This window comes from Rhyacophila brunnea, unplaced genomic scaffold, assembly GCF_057557595.1.
Source record: "Rhyacophila brunnea isolate RB1 unplaced genomic scaffold, BYU_Rbru_1.0 scaffold_4, whole genome shotgun sequence".
Taxonomy (NCBI): Eukaryota; Metazoa; Arthropoda; class Insecta; order Trichoptera; family Rhyacophilidae; genus Rhyacophila; species Rhyacophila brunnea.
The window spans coordinates 56,217,325-56,238,816 of NW_028233068.1; the positions used below are offsets into that span (position 1 = coordinate 56,217,325).

The 21,492-nt window shown below is 37.8% G+C and overlaps 1 protein-coding gene across 1 annotated transcript in view; it reads right to left on the reverse strand.

Annotated features, from left to right (window-relative positions):
• Positions 1-6,898: 6,898 nt before the first annotated feature.
• The window catches only part of LOC147067543 (uncharacterized), a 31,350-nt gene continuing 16,756 nt past the window's right edge, over positions 6,899-21,492 (reverse strand). Inside the window, exons 6-10 of the mRNA XM_085954423.1 lie at positions 19,674-19,864; positions 16,502-16,689; positions 16,000-16,114; positions 9,006-9,093; positions 6,899-8,707 (exon numbers count right to left, since the gene is read on the reverse strand). Coding sequence (XP_085810549.1) covers positions 7,768-8,707; positions 9,006-9,093; positions 16,000-16,114; positions 16,502-16,689; positions 19,674-19,864 — 1,522 coding nt within the window. The 3' untranslated portion in view covers positions 6,899-7,767. The remainder of the gene's footprint in view (positions 8,708-9,005; positions 9,094-15,999; positions 16,115-16,501; positions 16,690-19,673; positions 19,865-21,492) is intronic.

Consider the following 21,492-nt stretch of genomic DNA (forward strand, 5'->3'; position numbering starts at 1 on the left):
CGAAATCTAGAGCAAGAATAATCAGCATGGTCATCTACGTCAGTGCTCCTCAACCTTTCCTAAACCACGGCACACTAAAGGTCTTCCCAGAATTCCGGGGCACACCACACGTAAAACAATTTATACACCAAAACATGGACCCCACATCCTGAAGCTGGCCTTTGTATTTATTACATCCACTTGAATTATAGTCAGTTGTCTGGTTAAGAATAATTAGTTGTCGGGTATTGACACAATAATAAGAAATTGCATCCCATAATCGCATATTTAAAAATATTAATACCAGTGCAGTAGAATAGCGCCGTAGGCGACTTTTTTTTGCTATTAGAGCAAATTTGTAATTTGTATTTATCTCACTACACAACAAATTCCTCTCGAATTTATCGGGAAAGCGCTTCTATAGAATTTTCGGCATTGGTTGCTAAAGGGTTTTGAATCCAGTCGTATTGATTGTATGAAAGTAATGATGAAATTTCTTTTTCAGCAAAGTTAAATGTTTTTGAGCCGGATCCGAAATTAATCGATTGTTTTCAATGGTAGTTTCATAGGTCCTTTGATACATTTGTAGATATCCTTGTCTTAACCCCTTCTGCCAAAGTTCGTGTTTATTTTTGAATTCTTCTAATTTATCAGAGCATGTCAATATATTTCCATTCTGACCATTCATTGTTTTATTAAGTTCATTCAGGCGCTCAAATATATTAACAGCCATGTATGCAAATTTGGCTATTAAGTAAGTATTGTATAATATACAAATTTACTTGCGATTTTTTTTTTGGAAGCGATGCACTGCGGCACATCTAGCATCGGCTCGCAGCACACCGGTTGTGGAGCACTGATCTACGTCATGCCTGTGAACGTTACAACATTAAAAAAATTTGCTGGCATACTTACCGATATTTAGTGAAACAATGTTTTTTTGAATATAATTTTATTGAAAATTGTTATAATTAGAATTTTTTACTAACCCTTTTCGGATGAGTACAAAGATAATCGCAAAAGGTAGAAATCAATAATTAAATGTTAATATTCAAAAAAATAATCAATAGGAATTATTCGACATGAATAAATACAGTACAATTTAACAATATTCAAATTAAGAACACAACATTTGAGTATGGCACGAGTGTCCCTTAACTTAATTATCTAATTATAATATAATAGATAAGTCCATAAAAATATTATTTTTTAATTTGGCAAATTGATAAATAAATTTATAATTTATCATTCATTTAAAATAATAAATAGTTCCTCTACCGACTGATTTGAATAAAATAATTAAATTTATCTGAATTAAAAAATGAAGGGTGGTCACAAAGATAGTTTCGAAAATACATGATCTAGATACTAAAACTAAAGAATCATGCAAAAGATGAAATCCTTATAAGTAGGTCAGTAAATAATACAAAAATTATTATGTCAGTATCCTGTGAAGTACCCATGCAATACTCGATAAATTTGATTGAAAACCAACATCACAACTGAACGTTTTACAATACCATTTAATAGTGAATGTCAATAAAATGAAATCAAATAAAATTTGCATGAGAAGATTGAATAAACAGAATTAACCCAATGTTTACGGGCCGCACAAAATTGTGTTTTTGCTAATTACTTTTCAAATGCAAATTAACACGTTAATTACAAAATTAATTAAAAGGGCCCGTAAGCATTGGGTTAACAGTGTTACAGGATCATCCATCACGGAAACATCACAATGTATCATGAAACTATTTAAATATATAATATATTATGCCTTATGCACCGGAAAATCATAATTTTAAATATGGCAGTATTATTCTTAGACTTATTCAGAAGACTCCTAAGTGAAGTGTCCTAAAAGTGTAGATTATTCAAATGGGTCAACAACTCATTCAGATTTTCTACACAGTGATGCCATATTAAAAAAGTATTGTCAACATCAGTGGTTCTCACGTGAAATTTAATTGTGGCCGCACAATTGACATTGACAGTTCTATGGAAACGTCTGGTGGCCACACCAAATTTCACTTTCGTTGTGATCGAAAAAATAAAGCTAAATTGTATTTACGAATGATCTTTTTCACTATACAGTAGTAGGAAAAATCGACAATATTAATAAAGCAATTGTTGCCAATTCTGTGAATTGACTTGATTCTTGGTCAACGTATAACTTCGACTATATTTGGTCCCACATTTAAACAAATACGTGAAATTGTATACCGGCAGAAATTTCGTTAAGTCAGAAACGGACTATTTCACACATCATCTCATCACAAGAACACATAATGGATCATTTGAGCGTGGAAATAAATTTAAGAGAAGTCATGTGTATTCAACCAATTTCATAATTTTAAAAATAAATTTTTGAAATATCATTCTGTAAAGCGCTGGTGGCCGCAGCAAGATCCTCTCGTGGCCGCATGCGGCCACCAGGGCCACACATGAGAACCACTGGTCTACATACTGTAACAAGCACAAAGGTTTTAATCTAAATGTCTCAAGAGCCGACTGTTACCATAAAAAAATTGGCAACCACGAGAGATAGAGGAGACCACACCTTCGGCCAGTTCAAACATTCAAACACTCCCTAAAACATCTGTTGCGGATAGCACTCAATATGTCTATAGACATTTTCATGTTATAATAAATTGACTGCTGGTAATGACAGCCTGTAATTTCAGCTTGGTTTAAGGAGTAACAGGAGTTAGGAGTTTATTTTGCCAGGGGGATTTGGGCTGGACACATTGCTAGAAGAAGAGACAATCGTTGGACAAATATAGTCATCCAGTGGTATCCAAGAGGTACAAAACGTTCGCAAGGTAGGCCTAGAGGCCGCTGGATAAAGTTCTGCGGAAGTACATGGCAACGCAACGCACAGGACCGAGAGAAGTGGAAGCAGCTTGAAGAGGCCTTCATCCAGCAGTGGATAGATTCAGGCTGATGATGATGATATTAAACACTATGTTACAGTGAAATCCCGATTCTACAGTTTTCAAGGGACCCTAAAAAACGATAAATGCGAATTATATAAAAAAAAAAAATTTAAATACTCATTTTTCTCCCGGATTTTTTTCGACGTCTTAGCTAGAGTTCTAGTTTTCTTCATGGGCGGCATTTTATTTGTGACTTATAAAAATTCGTGATATGAGATGCAAGGCAAGCCTGAGCGCCGACTGAACTGTGCAAACAAAGCGACATGACTGAAAGGTCTGTATGTAGGTATCATAAACAATTCTACGAAAGCGAAATAAAACATATTCAACAAAAACGGTCATCAGGGTAATATTTGTGACGGGACCATAATATTTAGACGATAGATCGAGGAAAACGATAAATCGAGGAATGGTTAATACGCGATTATCATTGTTCTTATGGGTGTTTGGCAGGACTTTCAAAAATTAACGATCCGTGCGGGAAAACAATTTATCCGAAAACGGTAGATCGGGGTTCCACTGTAATTCGAAAATAGTTCCTTTCATATTATATTCATCGTATGTGAATATAAACATAGACCATGAATACATCTTAGTATTGTCCATTTCAACTGGCGACACTGGCAGCAGTTACTGGTCAATTGTCAATTTGCTGTAAGCCGAGACTCCATTTATAGAAGGGTCTTCCGGTCTTCCGGTCCTTCGGTTCTTATAATCCCACCACTGTGTATAAACCATAAATTAAATTTGTAGCTTAAGTATTTGGTAAACAGCATAACATAACAACAAATTCACAAATATAAAATTTACTTATAAGTAAAATAAAATATATGAACGATTTTAATAGGCAGTAAATTTTGCAATATCTTTTTAATAATAGGTACGTAGGAAATATAAATGCACAGCGGTAGCCACAACTATTTTAATAGAATACTTTTCTATATTTACAAATTTCAGTTCCAAAGTAATAAAATTAATATTATGTACTTTGTGAATAATATATATATTTAAAAAAAATGCCTAAAATCTCCAATTAATTTTTTCAAGGCCTGCTTAATAAAATAGAAAAAAATATTTACTATGATGAAAAATTCGTAAACTACGTAACAGCCTGCAGTCTGCTGATTTATACTAGGTATTATAATTTTATTACTAGTATACAAAACAAAATAACAGAAAAGGTGACATCTTTGGAAAACCGTTGAAATGTACGCAGCTACTTATGACCATCTGTCAGTGGCGAAGGGTGGAGGTAGGCTGTTAAGATCCGCCACAAATAGTGCAGATTAAACTTTGCCAGTCATACGTATTTGTTTTCATTGAAATAAGACTACGATTTACAGATGGTGTTGGGTTAGTTTATAAAATTTAATTAAACCCTGCGAAAACAAACCATAATAGATATTAATCAAAAAATACTCGTCTATCTATAAAATATCTAAAATGATGCCATTAAATCATACATAATTGGATATTTTGTAGACATATAGAATAATATTTTTTATCTATTATAGTTTGATTTAGGCAGGGCTTAATGAATTTAAAAAAGTTAACCAACAGCATGTGTATTTCTAATTCAATGAAAAAAGTATGAATGAAAAAGTGTGCATAATTTTGTCGGATCACCCAAAATATACCAAAACTATGGTTTGGTTTAATTGATTTTTAAAAACTAACCGACATCATCTGTAAATAATTGTAGCTTAGTTCGACAAAAACAAATACGTATGACTAACAAAGTTTAATTTTCACTATTTTTGTCGGATCTTACCAGCCTACCTCCACCCTTCGCCACTGCCATCTGTTGATGAGAATCAAAATGATTGTTGTATTATTTTTATGAAAGCTTTTAAACTAAATATTTATCGGTATGTAATACATTACAAAATGCACTGTGTAAGTGTAGAATGTAGATCACGACAAGTGACCTTTTCTGGAAACGGAAATGATTATTTTGTCTTTCATGTTTTGCTTTTTTTCATATATTTCTCCTATAAACTCTCGAAAATTATCACAATTTTGTAGGTAGTTTTATAAACTATTACAGCTGTCATCTCATATTTTTATGCTTGATCTACAAACGGAGTGCAATGTTAAATAAATAAAATATGTTGAGTGATCAATAATAATCTGTACGCCAGACCCCCCCTAGCAACCAATAATAGTGGATTGGATTACGGATTTTTCCAAAATAACTTTTCATACAAAACAGAATTAACTGAAAATGAATTAAATTCTACTTAAAGATGGTTAAAAGTATTAGTTTTAAATGTCTAGCTAGTCGGGAAGTTAGTTAAAAATCGATTGCAAGATTTGTACCGGACAAAGAACCACCGGACAAATAAGAATACGAGCTAAGAAAAACGTTGTAAAAATGGAAGATATTCAAAACCGAATTTACAAAATTCGATAAGTTATTTTTATGGATAATTTTTTTGGCAAATTATGCTATTGGCGGGATAAAATTTTTCAAAAAAACTTAATAACTAAGCGAGTTTAATTAAATTATCATGTTCAAACCGTCAATGCTAGAAATGGACATTTTGGATCACATTATACAGAAAACCTCGATTATCCGGACTAATTGGGGATGAAGATAAATCCGGATAATCAAAAAAGACATACCTAATTAGCACCTATTTTACTTCCAGAATAAACCTTTTTAATATAGGTACATTTTTGAAGAATTATTTTTTTTTACTAATTAAGTATGTAGGTATTTTAAATTGTAAGTACTTATTTATTATAATCATACGAAACTGACGATGATCAAAAAGAAATCTGGATAACTGAGGTTGTACAATCTACTGTATAATAACGGATCCCATTTACTTCATAAATCAATGATATTATTTACTATTAGTACATCTTGAAGGAGACGGGTTATCTTAGTGGTGATTGTGGTGATTTTACTTATGCGAGAATCGCATAAGTTTCAATTTAAATTTTTTTATGCGACTATCAAAATATTGCAATGCGATGATCGCATATATTTATTTTGATTCAAGCAGTCAGTCGCATTGAACAAATGAGCGATCTGGAAACACAAATAAATAGGTTATACATTTTGACTGACTTGTAAACATTTTAGAAGAATTGAAAGTGCTGTTTTCGTTCGCAGCGGCCTAAGTCACATAAATAAAATCATACTGTTACTCTGTAATGAAATTGACAGAGATTTTAAATTATTTGATATAGAATTGGAAACCCAGTAATCATTAAAACAGTTATGAGGAAGAAACAAATCATAAAATATACCTATTTAGTTTGTAATAATTTTACCATCATTAGTAACTAGAATTATGAAAAGTGAAAAGAAAGTCCACCAAAAATGCACAATAATAATATTATGTCCACCGTGAAACAATCACGGTTCAAAAATGTCAAATGAACATTTTTTAGGTTCCTAATGGATACTATTTAATGACTGGAACGCCATTGGAATATTTTGATTGGTCGAAATGCTACCGGTTATTAAATTTCTTAATTCGGAATTCCTCAAATCAGTTATGAATTACCTACTAATACTATTTACATATCTATTAAATTGGTCCAATGTATATTCACAAAGCGTTGTTTTTTCTTCTTCTTTATTTATATGTACATACCATACCTACTTAGATATTATAATTGTTTGAAAATCGCGAGTAATTAATTTAAAATGTAATAATTATTATATTAATAAAAATATGCACAACTTTTTGAGAAATTAAATGTTTATAGATTAACTGATTTCATTGAATTATTTGCACTTATGGCTCAAGTAATAAGATGTATGCTAAAATTTAACACATTTTTTTACAACCCTATAATATGTTGAATATTTGGAATAATTATGTCCTCTGCCCATCATATAAAATCGGTCGGGCTGAATCATGGTAATTTGACTCAAAAAATTGTGCACTATGATCACTATGAATATTAAAAATCGAAAAAGCATACTTAAAAAATTGTTTTAAGCTTCACTTAACTAAGCACTGTATCACTTAACAATAATTATTAATTAGTCCTGTCACTTAATTTTTATCGATGACAAGATTTTGACAAACAGAATTTGGTTAATTATTTATATACGCATAGTACTTTGCATCGATGATACCGCTACAATCAATTCTGCCATATTCATTACCGACTAGCAGAGCCAGCCGTCTCTCTAAGTCTTGCGGACAGCTTGTATTCATTACAGATGAATTGCATTAGAAATTTATTTTCCTTGCAAAATGTTTTGCAAACATTATGTATGATCTGTTTTTTTACAATCTATCATTCAATTTCGACATTTTTGAAAACATAATTATATTCTTTCAAATCCATCTTTTCTGCCATAATTTGTGTTAAAACTGTTAACTACAGGAAAACCTCAGTAATTCAATATTGAAGGAAACAAAATTGGAATATATTAAATTATCCATAGGTACCTACTTACTTGAGTTAACAAGGTACCTATGAGTTATACCAGGTATGTATTATTTTATCAAAAATCGAGTACCTAGTTACAAGAGAGGCATTAGGTAGACAGGTACACAGATATTAATTAATTAATGATTAATAATTTTATAGGTACCCCAAAAGTATTATTTTCTTTGAAGGTTCAGATTACAATAAATTTGTATGTATTAATTTAAGATGATGATCAACCAAATAAAAATTTGTTACAGTACATAATATACTGTTATTTGCATTTTAGCTAAACTATAGGAGAACAAAATTTCAATATGGAAGCTGATGTACTATGCAGAGTAGCAAATTGGTTGTGTTTCATTTCAATTCGTTATCAGTAGAATTATTATGTTTTACCGATGGGCATCGGTCTTGATGAACTCAAAGCCAAAAAAGTGACAGAGATCCAGCACTAGACGCTCGCGCGATGGGGAGGTTGAACAAATGTCAGAGTATCGTTAATAAATCTACTGTCGTTTCCATCTTCTTCAGTTAAATAATAACCGAAGCTTCCATCGTTGGACACCTGGTCGACGGGATCTCCGGGATGATGTCCTCTGTGAGCATTTTTTCCATTGACATTCCAAGAATACTCTCTCTTGCCGCCTTTCCCGTAGACGCACACCGAATCATCGAACTCGATATCATCGCGTTTATTTGATTTTCTACGTTTCGTAAAGACAGCAGACGAATCCAGAAGCATATTGTCTTCTAAACGAAAATCAGTCTCATCATAGAAGTAATTATCAGGACGTCTGCTCTTTTTCGAGTTCTTCGGCATCGGTATATTCCTGTCAACGTTTCGCATGATTTTCCTTTTGGAGTAGGCGGAAGGATCTTCTCTGGAGGAGTCGTCCACCAGGGGGTCGTGGCTTCTCTTCTCGTTCTCCGATCTGCCATCGATGGAGTAGAAAGAGCTCCGTCTGCTCCCATATATCTGCGTGCTCATGCGCCGCGCTTCAAAGGCACCGGGCGAAGAGGACAATTTACTCGTACGATGATTATCATTGTTGTTGTTATACCTGAAAGTGTCGTAGTTGAATGCATTCCGGCTCTTATCTAAGAGCTGTTGTCTCCGCTTGCGGACCATTTCCTTGAAATCTTCAGAGTCTATTTGGAAATCAGAACTCTTAGCGTTCATGTACAGATATCCGGACGCCGAATTGAGCCTCAAGGTCTGCGAGTGATTCTTGGCGGACGATTTTTCAATGTAGCGCGGCATCTTGTCGAGAAGTCCCCCGCCAGATGACCTACCGCCGTTCCGCTTGGCGGCGGGTTTAGCCGTCGACGACGGGACAGCCTTCGCAGTGGCCGGAGGTATCGGCGAGAGCGGATCGTGATATTGAGTTATCCTAGAAAAGATAAGATTAAATGCGAGATAAACACAAACTCAAATGAAGACAAAACGCCATTCAACGAGAAAGCTCTTCACATCCATGAATGTATGTCAAATATCCGATCGGTTCCTTCAAAGGTCCTTTTTATTTATGGGCATGGGCAAGGTGAATAGGTGACTTCTGAGATCGATTTGATATTTCTTTTGATCCTAAAGCAGAAAAATTTGACTATATATCTACGGCGAACCGTCCTAATATGGAAAATGAAAAACAAAACTGAATTTTTAACTAGTTAAAAGAGAAAAATACATACTTCTGCTGTCCAAAACAATTACAGTGGCAACTGCAAACACTCGCGGCGTCATCTTCTTCACCCGGGAATTGCACAATGGGACCCGCTCCTGAAAATCAAGCCATTAAACATAATTACATGCTGAAGAACAGTGTACTTTTTACAAAATAATTACATAAAATACTCTTGTACTGAGGAGATGATGCTCAGAGGTTCTTTCACTATAACTAACTTTGTTATAGCTTTTCATTTATATAAAATAGATGATTATCTCATTAGCAATTCAAATCTCGGAGATTGCTTATATAGTTAATAAAAACATACATTTTAATAATATATAGTAGATAGTTAGGGTGGGGTAGTTACAATAATAGTAACTTTAACCTTTCTTACGCGGCAACTGACTTTTGTCAGCCTATACACGCGAGTCATCCGCGCGTCAGCTGACTAAAGTCATTTCGATTTTCGTTTGCCTAGTACTGCTTTCGGCCAGGCGCGAAAAATTCGAATATTGATTTAATTTATTCAGAAATCATCCTTCTCCTGACATCTGTCAATGTATAGCCTAAGCTTTTGTTCTATCTAATTTAAATAAATATTTATCGGGAGCGTGTCTTGGATAAAAAAATATCAGTCATCGGGCCAATTCAAATTTGCCGGGTATATAGTGTCGTATCGCTTCTTAGTGCATGTGCGCCGAAGACATTTGACTGACACGTTTGTAACCATACGAGTTCGCGATATAATATGTTATATTGTTTTTTAGTGATTGAAAAACTATTTGGTGTGTAAACTGTTAAATAGAATATTCGAAAGTTACATTGATCAAAGTGAATTTACAAAACATTTTTACAAAAGGAATGCTTTTGGAGATTGCATTCATTCGTCTATCTGCTAGTATATTATCCGCGAGTTAATAGTTTCGGAAAATAATTTGAACAAGGTGTAATTTAAATATAAGAATCCGCGATTTAATATTTCTCTTTGTTTATCGTTAATTAACATTCTTAAATACTATTTTCTGATTATACTATTAGGTAAAACGGACAAAAATGGTTTATTTACCTTAGTTATCAATCATTTATAAAGAAAAGATATGTTAAATGAATTGAATTAAGTGACACACAATCGAAAATTTCTGTATCGGAAAAATTAAAAACATTTTGTGATAGCATATTTTGTGATTATTTTAAAATGGATATCCCTGCTAATTTGTGCGATGAAATGGGAGAAGCAATTCATGATCCTGATTCAGATTATGAGTTGAGTGAAAATGAGTACTACGATGATTCAGATACTTCCAGTGCCCCGTCAGAAAGTGCTACTGCCGCGGCATCTAATTCAAATGTAAATAGTAATGTTGACGATCTGTCTTCGTGGACTACTGGGCCTTTCATACCGGTTGTTCACGAATTTGATGATTTCTTTTCTGGAGTCAGCCCGCACAGAAATTTATCAGATAGCACTAAAGAAAATAGATTTTTTTGAACATTTTTTGAATTCAAATATAATGGACAGAATCGTAATCTAAACAAATAACTATTGTACAGAAGACATTAGAAGACAAGAACCATCGCCGAAATCATGAATGCATAAGTGGGTCAACACAGACGTCCCAGAAATGTACATTTTTTTTGCTGTAAGTATGTTGATGACTAGAAATGGTCACATCACAATAGAGGAACATTGGTAAACCGATCCACTGTTATCCAGCCAAATGCCAAGAGACAGATATACTTTGCTTTTGAGGATGTTGCACTCTTCACATGTATCTGGAATATTGGTGTAACGTGCCGTTATGAGTGTATCCATGCTTTAGAGAATACCATGAAAAGGTGAACTATTAAAATATGCAAGCGTTTCAAAAATACTAAAATGACCTACTTACATCTCAGACGATGTTGAAATTTATAATATAAGTCGATATAGAGTCAACAATGTCTATTCATCTATAATGACTTTTGCTTGATAAGATTTTATCGAAAGTCATTTAGTGGAAAACAAATAATTCGGATTTAAGCAACATTTTACTAACTAATGTACCGTGGTGACTTTTGCATCTTAAAGAACATAATTTTACGCTTCGGGTGACATACTCAACTCAAAACTGCCATTTTCAGGGTTGGTGACTTTTGCCTGAACGGTGACGATATATTAATAACATTCGAAACTATGTGGATTATGTGTTCTGTTTTGTGAATAGTGTCTTGTCATGTTATCAAAATAAACCATTATTATTATCAAGTGGGGTGTAAAAAGGATTTCTCATAATTTATTAAGTGGTCTGGGATTACGTTTGCATTAACTTAAAACTGAAGTGTTAAACATCTGTCATCGACGCACTTGCCCGGCGCCGACACGTCAACAAAATGGCGACTGAAACGTAAGTCACACGTTTTTTGTGTAACGCGGTCTTGTTCGTCATTTTTTAACATAATTAGGGAACGAATGTTTATTTTTAGAATCGATAAAAATATTACGACTGTTCATAATCACCGTTGAACACTTAAATTTTTTTTGATGTCTGTATTTGTACATGTTTGCTGAAATTTATTGTGATTTATCAATACTTGAAATCATGACGCACTCTATTGTATTAAAGCGGGGATTATTGACGCTTTGAAAGGGTTTACCATTATAAACTAAGGGCCGTTTGTATGAGATTCCCAAATTCTTTACAAGCTATTTAACCGATTTTCCACCATATAGTGTTATCACCGGCCTTCTGAGCGCTCTGAAGCGGAGATAGCAGGCCGTGATAACGTCAAGGTCAAAGCGGGGGTGGGGGACAGAAACGCACGGGGTATTTGGTCAAGGCTGGTTTATTTCATCGTATTGCAGGGTAGTCGTTACAGATACAGGTTATTGTCGTCGTTGGCGGTCGGTTGGTAATTGGCGGGCTGCAACGTGGTGTCGCGGGCTTGACTGCTGGGGCTTCGCATCCGAGGCGATGCTCGCTGTCCGATGGGAGGTAGGGTCGGGGCTTGCGGCTTGGCGTGCTGCCGATGTCAGATGTGGTCTTTTTGGCGGGCTGTCCGGAATGCTGGCTTGGCTTCGCGTCCGAGGCGAGCGAAGGCGAGAAGAGATTTTGCGGTTGATGCTGTTGGTTCGGCGGTTGATGTCAGAGAGATCCTGGCTGGTCGACGTATCAGGCAAGAGAGACCGTTCGCGCCCATCCAGATCCAACTGCCAGATTCGCGGCGTCCTGTTTTATCCGTCGGTCGGGAAGCTCCCTGTTTTACCGACGGATTGACTAGTGGCGGCGCGAGCGGCCGTTTTTGATAGACCGCGTCTGTTTTGGCGGGAATTTGACGAATTTGAATTTCAAGGAGACGGGTTCCGCTCGGCCGAGGGTTGCGATCACCGCGAAGAGTGGACGTAGGCTGTGGTATTTTGGGAAATATGATGGTTCAGTCCGCCCTTTGAGGTAGTCTCCTGTGGGAGATTTCCATCTGGTATCAAACGACCTCTCCGGGAAACGACCGAACCGTCGTCTTTTCCATCAGCCTACCGTCGCTTGTCCTTGGGGGCCGGTTCACCTCTGTGCGGCTTTGACGCGTCCGATGGTCTTGGCGTGCTTGAGGCTCTTTCGTGTCAAAACTGCTGAGGTTTCCACTTCCACATGGTGGTTCCCTCGAATCGACCAGCTCATCGCATCCTTGGGCCGTCGAAGAGTGAGGTGGGACCTGTTGCGCCTGCTAGTCGCCGCCATTGTGTGACTAGAGACCAGGGCACCAATCTCAGCTTCCTCGTGAGGTTTTCGCGGAGGTGTCAGACATGTCAGTCAGGGACACTCCGTGATAGCGCCGGTTCCAAGAATAGACGTCTGGTGATGGGGTCTGGTGTTGGAAGTGGGACCTTGAGTTCTTGAGCGTCGTCTTCTCGCACGTCCAAGGCGTCGAAGCGGTTTGGCCATAGGTGTCGTAGTTTTAAGGCGGGCATGACATCCTCGCTGGCGTCGGATGTTTGTCGATTAATGCTGGGGGTCTTGCTGTGTCCCTGGAATCTTGGCTTCCGCTTCAGTCTTCTTGGTCCCTCAGGTTGCAGATCCGATGTAGCCTTGGGCCGTCGGCGATTGAGGCGGTGTCTGATGTATCTGCTGGTCACCGCCGGTTGGGCAACCAGAGACCAGGCGACCAACCTCGGTCTGCCGTAAGGTATATCACGAAGGTGCCGGGCGTCGCGCCAGGGCACTCCGTGATAACGCCGGTGCCAAATGGTAAGCGGCTGGTTATGGGGTTTGGTACTGAAGCTTGACCTTGGGTCTTTGCGAGGAGTGTCGTCTTCCAGTGCGTTAAGACTCGCTAGGCTTGATAAGGCTAGTGGTTATGCTAGGCGAGACATCCGCGCTGGTGGCAGATGTTTCGCCTGGGTTTGAGGTACAAGCGCCGTTGGCTGGCACCTCGCTGTGCTGGGTGACGTCGGTCACGAAGAGCGTCGGCGTCGGTAGCCGGAGCATCTCCGTGTAGCGTCGCGACGCCGTTGGCCATGACATCTTACGTATTCCTCCGTGGGCCAGGGTCGACGGATGATACCGCTGGTCGGAGGAACATAACGATGCTGCTGTCACGTCTTGCGATGGAGCCGATGTCCATGCTGTTGCTTCTGTCAGGCGCCACTGGTGTGCTGAATTCCAGGTTTCGGGACCACGCGGTTTTTTTGCGCGGCCCCCCAGCATTGTCTGGCTATGCTTTCTACATCGAATGAACTCGCGGGAGTACGTTCCGCGCGATCTCGTGCGTCATTTCCGCTGCGAGAAACGCATCGCCGCGTGTCTCGATGTCGCGATTGCACGCGCGAAACAAGGTCAATTTGACATTGTGACTACCGGCCGTGTGTTTCTCCCCCGGTAGAGTGAGTACTCGCAAATGTCACTGTTTGAGGAAGTTCACAGTTGTACTCACTCTGCTGGCGTATCTCAGGGTCGATGCTGGCTCCGGTGGACACAATCCTGCCCACAAGCCCCACGCTATGGGCGTCAACTTATCACCGGCCTTCTGAGCGCTCTGAAGCGGAGATGGCAGGCCGTGATAACGTCAAGGTCAAAGCGGGGGTGGGGGACAGAAACGCACGGGGTATTTGGTCAAGGCTGGTTTATTTCATCGTATTGCAGGGTAGTCGTTACAGATACAGGTTATTGTCGTCGTTGGCGGTCGGTTGGTAATTGGCGGGCTGCAACGTGGTGTCGCGGGCTTGGCTGCTGGGGCTTCGCATCCGAGGCGATGCTCGCTGTCCGATGGGAGATAGGGTCGGGGCTTGCGGCTTGGCGTGCTGCCGATGTCAGATGTGGTCTTTTTGGCGGGCTGTCCGGAATGCTGGCTTGGCTTCGCGTCCGAGGCGAGCGAAGGCGAGAAGAGATTTTGCGGTTGATGCTGTTGGTTCGGCGGTTGATGTCAGAGAGATCCTGGCTGGTCGACGTATCAGGCAAGAGAGACCGTTCGCGCCCATCCAGATCCAACTGCCAGATTAGAGGCGTCCTGTTTTATCCGTCGGTCGGGAAGCTCCCTGTTTTACCGACGGATTGACTAGTGGCAGCGCGAGCGGCCGTTTTTGATAGACCGCGTCTGTTTTGGCGGGAATTTGACGAATTTGAATTTCAAGGAGACGGGTTCCGCTCGGCCGAGGGTTGCGATCACCGCGAAGAGTGGACGTAGGCTGTGGTATTTTGGGAAATATGATGGTTCGGTCCGCCCTTTGAGCTAGTCTCCTGTGGGAGATTTCCATCTGGTATCAGTGTATAGCACTGTTTGTGACGTAAGCAATCTGACGTCACACGTCATTCAAAATGGCTGCTTCATCTGTCACTTTAATGATGCATTCATTACAACAAACGTTTGCTTGAGGTCTTCGTTCATTTTGTAGACTCTGTAAAACATTTGCGTACTTTAAAAACAGTTCCTAGTCGTGCTGTTTACAAAATACGTATAATTTTGATCCATAGTCTATAATCTAAGTAAATCTAGAAGGTAGCTGATACAATGCTCTCGTATTTCGCTTACATCAAAAAACGCAGTATTTCTCATGGACAGATAAGATGGATTTACGTAAGATTACGATAAAATACCTCCGCTAAACGACCGCAAAGATAGGTAGACTGAGTACAAATTTATAAGATGGTTTTGTGTAGCTTTTTGTTCTCAAAAATAATAGTTTAAACTAAAAGATTATATACGGCGATTACGGAGATGGCGTCTTGGTGGGATCTGGTGGGTCTCAGATGCAGCATCGCTGATTGTAGATGATTGCGGCTAGTTTAGCTGTGAGATGCGGCAAAAAAACGCATGGCGGACGCGGCGTATTTTAACGAATATCTCGCGGGCCGACTTCCCTCCAGGGAAGTCGGCCATGCTTATCGGCAAGGGCTCGCGCCGTGTAGACCTTCCGGGTTGACAGTCGAAGCAAGAAGGACAAACCATCTCCTCCCCGAGTAAAGCTCCTTTTTTCGGCCTGCGGGTAATCGGACCTCTCAGTTTTACCGTTGGATCTCTTTGTCTCGTGGCGGCTATATGTGGCGACTATAATGTATGTTAAAGAAACTCATCGCAATTTTTTCGAAAGATTGGAAATTAAGGCAGCGGGACGGGACCCCCTTTGTCATGTTAAAATTTAAATCAAAAGTGTACAGTCAAAATGGTTAATCGAAAATTTAACTTGGAAATGTAAAAAAAAGTACCATGCGATGATCTAACATTGACACCTCGTATCTGACGTCCAATATTTTTAACAGGGGGAAGTTCAAATACGAAAAATTTTCCCGTACTATATATTTTTCATAAATACTATAACTTTTACGCCTTTGTAGTATAATCAGTATAGAAAAAGATGGCAACACTAGAAGTAAGGATAAAAGTGACATTTACATTATGCACCTACTTAACATGAATGTCGTCATATTTATATTAAAATTAGTACCATCGACTGAGGTGCTCGATAGAAATTCTAAATTATTTAAAAGCATTATTGTGTTTGCCGATTGTCTCGCACCTTTTTGTAATACTAGTATATAAATATGTACCTGGCATTTTCTCCCTCGGATCGGCCGGGAGTCTAGTTCCTTTTGACACTCCTCGAAGAATTTCACCATCAGCCGTTATCACGTCTCCCTCTAATCTGACCGCACCGCGCAGAGCCTGCATTCAGACATTCATGTTTATAACCGGCGAAAATAAGAGTGCAATCAAAGTGAAATTTCAATACAAACTTAATCCAATTTTAGAAACATTTATTACATTTAACTTTATTCTTAGAAGACTTATTCATTTAAAGGTTTTACTAGCAGGTGTGATTCCTTAATTGACCGCAAAGTCTTTTCAACGTGTGTTTGATCCAGAGCAAGGACCCAACAGATTGGATAAATGGCAACAACGACCCCTCATAAAAAAGTTTGTTATTATATTCTCCAGTTTGTGGAAACTCTGCTGTTATGGTTATAAATTTATGAAACAGACAATATTTGAAATCGCTAAGTATATTCTGTATAAAATTCTGTGGATAGGTAAAGTAAATTGATAAAATACCTGAATAGCCTGCTGTTCGTCTCGTTTTTCGTCCTCCGTATTCATGGTGACAAATCGTAGCACCAGTAAATTAAGACAAGCAGCCACAATGGCCAGTCCAAACAGGATGAAGATTAACGCAAACATTACATAAGACGGCTTTCGGTTTAAGGCGTTGTCTTTCTGCAGTGCGACCATGTCTCCGAACCCTGCAAAGACATCATTTGTTGAGAAAACTACATTAGAGAAACAGAAAAACATGGTGCGAAAACAATCTATACCGCACCGCACTGATCACCATCACAGAGCAGATATCATCACCCGGTTGTTGTTTTTTAAATTCAACTATATTTTTTAACTGTTGGTGGAGTAATTCAAACTTCATCTTACTAATAATTTCTCGTCTAATTACAAATAATCACTTAGGTTAATTAGTTTCTTTGTTGTCTAAGTTGTTAAATACATTGAAATTAGTGTTCAGCTAGTTATTATGATTGTTATGTGGTGTTTCATAATAAGAGAATATATTTTTTTAGAAACAATGGAAATTATGGTCGACCCCCTTTCCGAAAATGAGGCCAAGCGCCTCGCTGGCGCCTTAGGAATCTCAGATGCCGGTTTGCGAGCAGAACTCACAAGTAAAAAGCGGCATCGGTTTATAATATTCACATGCCCGAGTCCATAAATGAAATACAACTCAGGAAGTCATTTACCAGTCTGCAAAGGAGCAGACGGGACTTACTGAGGAAGACTAAATGTCAGTCCGCCTCAGCCACAAGGCAGACCCTAGTACTGGGAGATGTCACTTCCAGACATACCGCAGTAAGCTCCGCTCTCTGGTTGATGATAGGCTGTTTATGGGGTGGGATTCCTTCCCACTTCAGGACTTTAGCGGGGTTATAAAATACAACAAATGCCATCTATACAGCCGTATCATCAAGTCTTGTACATCTAAAGAACCGACCTGCAACCTGTGCTACCTCAAGCTGAGACTGCACAGATTGGCCCGATAAATAGAGCCCAACTGGGTGTGTTGCCTGCCAGAGATGCAGGCAGCCGAATACACATCCGACAAATAGCCCTGCGCCTAACTAGGCAGTGCGCCGAGCTGTGCGGAAGGGCTATGACGGACTAAGAAAGATCTCTTCACTAAAGAAGTTTTGTATGAGCTTTTGTTACTTATTACAATATTTGGTTTCCCTCTACATCATCTCTCTCCGCGACCATAGTCATGGGTAATTAACTGCTCTCGAGACATTCCCAGCATTGGCGGCTCCTCTAATCAGAAGCAACACTATCTACATTTTTAAGACATTGCTCAACTTGTCTTTGTTATTTATATGTGTATCACTCACGAAATAGAACTGTGCTGTGATGACTAGGGCCCGGATTTATATGCTAGTGCATGTTTTGTTAGGGTGTATGCACAGCTATGAGAGTTGCACAGAAATCTGTTTTGAAAGATACAGAAGCCAAAAATAAATTTTATTGTGCATATAAATGCATATTTGAGACGTTAGAGCATATTTGAGACATTAGTGCATATTTCATAAATAAATGCATATTTTAGAGCTTTTGAATGTATAATTTTAGTTTTTTTTTAATTATTTTATCGAAATATAACTAAGTTAAGAAAAAAGATAGTTTAGATGCACTTGCATTTTTAATGCCATCTCCGAGCTGTGGATTTATCAGTGTAAAAAGTGAAGTCAACTCGGGCACTATTATTTAAAGTTTGCCCAAGTGGACGTTGAGAGGTAGTTTTCCGCATATAAACAAAATACTGACAGATACCTATGCGGAAAAATTTAATGCCAGAGCATAATATTGAAAAAAATAATGTATTTTTTTTCTAGCAAAAACAGAAAATAGTATTTAGGAATAGTTAAGTGTGTCGTTTTTGTTTTTTAAGTTATGTTTGATTTACATTGCATTTATTATTCAATTATTTGTAGGTACTTGTGAAAAAACTATTTTGAAAATTGTAATTGATTAATATATTCTATGTTTGTGTTTTTTGTTCTGATATCGTATTATATGTTGAAAAATTATTAACTAGTTATTCGATTTTTTATCAGTAATATTGGGTAAAGTGGGTATTTACAATTTTTTCCCACAGAAAATGTAAATTTTTAACTGCATATTTCTTCGATTTTAGTGCATATTTTATTGATTTTAAGTGCATACGTGCATGCATATAACCATGTTTTTTGTTGCATACAAATCCGGGCCCTAGTGATGACAAAACAAAATATGATTTTCAGTTTGCATAGGATTAAATGAAGCTCATTAAAAAACCGCTTAAATGATGGTTTATGTTCAAGTAGTTAGTGTGACCGAACAAGCTATTAAGAAATACGTCGCCATTAATAAATTGGGGACTCTAGAAACAAAAACGCCAGTTCCTATTTTTGAAAAATGTTGGCAAGTCAATAGAACTATTTTCATTACTAATTCCTGATTACTGATTCTAATCTAAAACTTTTTTGAGAAATAAAATAAATAAAAAAAGAAATACGTGGCAACACAACACACAGGACTCAAGAGAAATGGAATCAGCTTGGAGGCCTTCATCCAGCAGTGGATAGATTCAGGCTGACGATGATGGTGAAAATAAATAAACCAAGAAAGGTTTAATTCACCATCTGAGGAAGTTAAGACGTTTCAGCCATTTCACATTTAAGTTATTGTCTTTTTATAGAAGGTAAATTATTATTGCGCCCTACCACAAAATGCTCCTCTGGTGGTCTTCAGAATAGCATTTTGTGGACGCCACTGGTTCCCAGTCATTAAAAAATGATGCTACACATACAAAGGTACGCTCATGTGATACGCCCGACAAATACAAAGTGTGGTTTGGCGGGCCAATTAACTTGAATGTCAATAATTTTATTGTTCTTCCGTGTTTTTTACAATACTAGTTAAAAATAAGCGCACATTAATGGTTCTCATTTTAATCCCCTTTAAAGCCTTCTCACCTTTGACGAGCATCATGGATGCACCGAGTACCTGTAAATGCAGGTCGAGAGGACGGATCCCGGCCAGTACAGGAAGCGCGTCCGTGGAAATTGAGCGGTAGGCCTTAGTGATAGACAATAGTGCACTGTGCTGCCCACTTAAATGAATATTCATCTAATAGTCTTAACACTTTTATGGATACGCAATAAACAAACAAACAAACAAACCAACCAACCTATAGTGGTGAGCGTTATAAAGCAGTAGTACACGCTGTCGAAGTAACTCCAACCTTCAAAGCGGGAGAAGGCCGCCGCTCCTCCGGCGATGATTAGGGAAGACAAGAAAGTGACCACACAGATCAGGTTTAGCTCCGATGCGCCTGTTTGCCGGCAGTTCAGGGAACGCTTCACCGATCTTATAATGACACTGCACATGCACAAACAAAGAAATCAACACACTACTTTATTTCATTATTTAACTACAAAAATAATTACTAGATATGAAGCGTCTAAAAGCAAATCCCGATAGGTCCACATTTTGTCAAAATCGTACAAAAAATACGTATATGTACCTACTATAAGTCATTTCACACAATATGTAATGATATATAACTTGCAAAACCCGGCAAAAGCATATGAAAAAAAATGTTTAAACTCTTATATATGATATGCAGAATTCGATAAGTCCCGTGCATTGATTATTTAAATTCTGGATGATTTCGCACGGATTTAAGCACGCCAATCAGGGAGCGCATAAAAATTACAAATGGCGTCGGTCGCTAATTTTAATTATTCTCAGAGTGACAGTTGTTAGTGTTGATAATTTGCTGTATTATTAGAATTAATAATGTCAGACTTAATCCAAAATATATCAAAATCTACTAATGGAGTATCTAGAGAGCAGAAAATAAGCATGGATTCGTAAAAACACATACATTTTATTATTTTAATTTTATAAACTATTATCACTGGAACAAGAAACAAGAAGGGTATTTTATTGTTATCTTGTATAAGTACCTATTTTTATATTTTAATTCATTAGAGAAAAATTAATATCAGCGTATCTTAATTGCAAAATTTCAAATTTATATATTAGGTATACTCAGGGCTTTTTTTTTGAAAAACAAAGGTGCCGGAACTCATTTTTTGCCAAACTTCTTACCTACCATATAAAATTATATTCAAATATCATTTAAAACCACTTTTCATATGCCACGAAGCACATAAAAAATTAAGCAAACAAACAAATACAACAACTAACTAGTCCAGGATCTTTGGCGGGCCCCCTACCTATCACTAAGGTTAAGGTTAACAGTGTGACGCTCTATAGCAGCATTTTTCAAATGGTGTTTGAGGTAAAATTAAGGGTATTCAATGTATCAACAAACATTAACCTAAAAATGCAATTACACAACCACATATTTAAAAATGTTAATATGCCTGAAGGAAATTAGCGCAGGCGATTTTTTTACAATTAGCAAATTTGTGATGAGCGTTTATCTCACTTATCTGGTCGATCCCCCAGGCTAGAGCCCTGTCAGCCCCCCCTTGATTTCCAAAGTTAAGTCCAACTGTCGTCTGGCAAATCGTCTCGATTGCTTTTCTTAGTGTTAGGAATCTATGGCCGAATGTATTCCACTGAGTAACCACCGATTAACATATTTTGAAGGATCTAAAAGTGTCAAAGGTGGTCCGACGAGTTTAATGAACAAAAGTGCCGAAACTGTTTTGGTCGAACGCTCTTATTGGGGTAGTAATTAGATTCATTTGCGAAAATTCGCATTCACATTCACTTGAAGAAATGGCAATTAAATTAAATGCATATCAAACACGATAGTTTTTCAGGATATGTCTTTTCATATGAGATGATTCTGGAAAATTAACTTGTAGGTACTATGTAAGCGCAAGCATTGTTTCGTCTAATATCTTTTGAAACATTAAAAATACCGTTAAAAAAGGTGCCGGAACGCCGTTCCACCGCATTACATGACAAAAAAAGCCCTGGTTACATTATAACATTTGTAATTTGCTAATTCCTCTGTGTTAACCTGAGTT